The sequence below is a fragment of the Sorex araneus genome, chromosome X (assembly GCF_027595985.1).
Source record: "Sorex araneus isolate mSorAra2 chromosome X, mSorAra2.pri, whole genome shotgun sequence".
Taxonomy (NCBI): Eukaryota; Metazoa; Chordata; class Mammalia; order Eulipotyphla; family Soricidae; genus Sorex; species Sorex araneus.
The window spans coordinates 155164460-155167172 of NC_073313.1; the positions used below are offsets into that span (position 1 = coordinate 155164460).

Here is a 2713-nt window from a genome sequence, read left to right on the forward strand (position 1 = left end):
AGAGATAAGATAAAGTAAAATAAATAAATGGAACAAAATCAATTAAAAGATTTTAATGGTATTGTAAACAACAATAAAATTAAAATACCTTATTTAATGGGAAAAATGTGTACCCACTGAAGCTCAGGTCTAAGCTGTGCTTAGATCCAACACATCGAAAATAATATTTAAGATAATCATAGAACTCACAAAACTCAACTTCAGAACAAATCACTCATCATAATATGGTGTGGGAAATAAACAGATTCTTTCCTAATGTAACATTCCAATGGGCTGTAGGCATATGAAAAGGTGTTTATTAGCACTTACTATGAGGGAAATGTTAATAAGAAGGACAATGAAACCATCTCTCCCTAGTGAGAATGGCTTATATGAAAAATACTGGAAACAAACAGTGTTGGAACATTGTCAAAGGAAAAACTCTTTCTATGTTTGTGGGAACTTATCTATGGAAAACAGTACGATATTTCTCTAAAAAATGAAAATAGAATTTCCAAGTTACAATTGATTCTATTTTTGGTGACTTCAACCTAGAGTGAAAAGTCATTTGAAAAAATATTTGGAAGCATATGCTCATTGCAGCATTTAGAATAGTTGCCAGGGCATGGAAACAATCCTAATACTTAATGACAATTTTGTGGATAAGGAATTGTGGTGTTTATACACAGTGGGATACTGTGCAGTTATAAGAAAAGACAAAATATCAAAGTTTTCTGCACCATGAATGGAACTAGAAAATATTATTAATGAAGTTTTTCAGAGGGAGAAGGCCAATTCACAGGATGTCATTCATTTGTGGTACACAGAGAACAGAGCGGATGGACAGATGAACAGAGAGCAGATGGACAGGATCCAATGATAACGGCCCCTGCATCCTAACCACACTCTGGGGTTCCCGAGAGGAGTCAGGTGGGGGCTCAGATCACTGGGAAGAGGCCGATCACAGGGGCCACAGAAGAATGTGGGGGTCTGTGGGGATTTGGTGCTGGGAGTAGCCCATGGATTTTGTGACCCTCAAGCATCAAACTCAGACTATTGTCATCGTGTTCCCTCCATGACAATAAGAAGGAAAGGAGCGAAATCTCTCCTTTCTGTATAGAGGAATGATCTTTATAAAAAAAATATCGACCACACCTTACCTAGCAGCACAGAACAGTCTCTATTACACTCTGAGAAAGTAAGATAAATAAGAATATTTGTAATAGGAGAAAAATTAGTTATTAAAATGTATATGGGTAATATATTAAAGCTTGTTCATATTTTTCACCTACAGAGTAAAGAAAGCGCCCCCTTCACAGCTTCTCTCCCCTGCCCCTGGAGCAGAGCACAGGAATCCCTGCATCACAGCGCCCCCTGGTGGTAGCATGCACCCCTGCAGCTCCCCTGTCTCCCTCAGCAGGTTTGTGTCTGGGCTCACAGGGACTTGCTCTCACTGTGTCTCTTGCACAATAATACACACCTGAGTCCTCAGTTACTGAGTTGCTCAGTTTTAGGTAACTCCAACAGGGTCATTTTAATTCTACAGGAGGTGCCTCTCAGGCCCCAGGGAAGTCATGGTCCTGTCACTGGAATTTTATCATCAGAAAAGAGAGAGTGTGATAAAGTCCTTACCGAGAGTGGGGATGGAGGACTCAGCCACAACCCACAAGGAGGGTTGGTGTTATCTGAGAGTGAGGGGCAGGCCAGTCCTGATTTCCACAGAAACACGATTGATCTTGTCATGAGCAACGTTTCCTTAGGGGTGAGTCCTCAGAGCCTCCTGGGGGCCTGCGCCCCTGAAGCTTACCCTGCTTCTTCCTGCAGGTGGTTTGTGTCTGGGCCCACAGCGCCTTCCCCTCACTGTGTGTCTCTCTCGCACAGTTGTACAGGGCCGTGTCCTCCTCCCTCAGGCTGCTCATTTGCAGAGAGAGTGTGTTCTTCCTGTTTTCTCTGGAGATGGTGAATCGGCCCTTCACAGAGTCGGCATAGTATGTACTACCACCACTACTACTTATTTGTGAGACCCACTCTAGGCCCTTCCCTGGAGCCTGGCAGACCCAGTTCATGTAATAGCTTCCCAAATTGAATCCAGAGGCTACACAGGAGAGTGTCAGGGACCGGCCAGGCTGCACCAAGTCTCCCCCAGACTCCACCAGCTGCACCTCACACTGGACCCCTGCAAACACAAAGACATCCTGGTCAGGAAACTCTCCTCACACAGAGGATCTGCCTCTCCATCTCTCCCATGCTCCGTGTCTCTGTCGCCCATGAGTTACCTCCTAACACAGCCACCAGGAGAAGCCAGCTCAGCCCACACTCCATGATGTTTCCGTCTGACAGAATCCCTGAGTTCCTCTCTCAGAGCTGAGGTTGTGCTCTTTATATCATCAAAGGGAACAATTCATTTGCATGTCTTCTTTCTGTATATAAAGTTTTGGCTGAGCTGGGAGAGATTTTGTAGGAATCAGAGCAGGTGTGGTGATATGGGGATACTGTGACTTGAAAAGATTAAAAACTGGGGTGTCACAGCATTCAGTTATTACATACAATAAATTATGCGACATTGTTGCATTTTTGAATATCATTTTTTGTGTATAGTGTTACTTTTATTTTTTGATATAAAATGACACAATAATGCTGAAAATGTTTGTATAATGTGCTCCTATCTGGTACAAGTTGGTCCCAGCATTAGACAAAGGTAATCCACTGAGTCACTCCCAGTTTAACTGTGATG

At 43.1% G+C, this 2713-nt stretch overlaps 1 gene segment (V, D, J or C); it reads right to left on the bottom strand.

The window, feature by feature from the left end:
* Positions 1 to 525: 525 nt before the first annotated feature.
* On the bottom strand, positions 526 to 2301 carry LOC101537433 (immunoglobulin heavy variable 3-23-like). The segment is given in 3 exon segments: positions 526 to 530; positions 1787 to 2155; positions 2256 to 2301. Coding segments are annotated over 3 exon segments (420 nt in total).
* Positions 2302 to 2713: the final 412 nt, after the last annotated feature.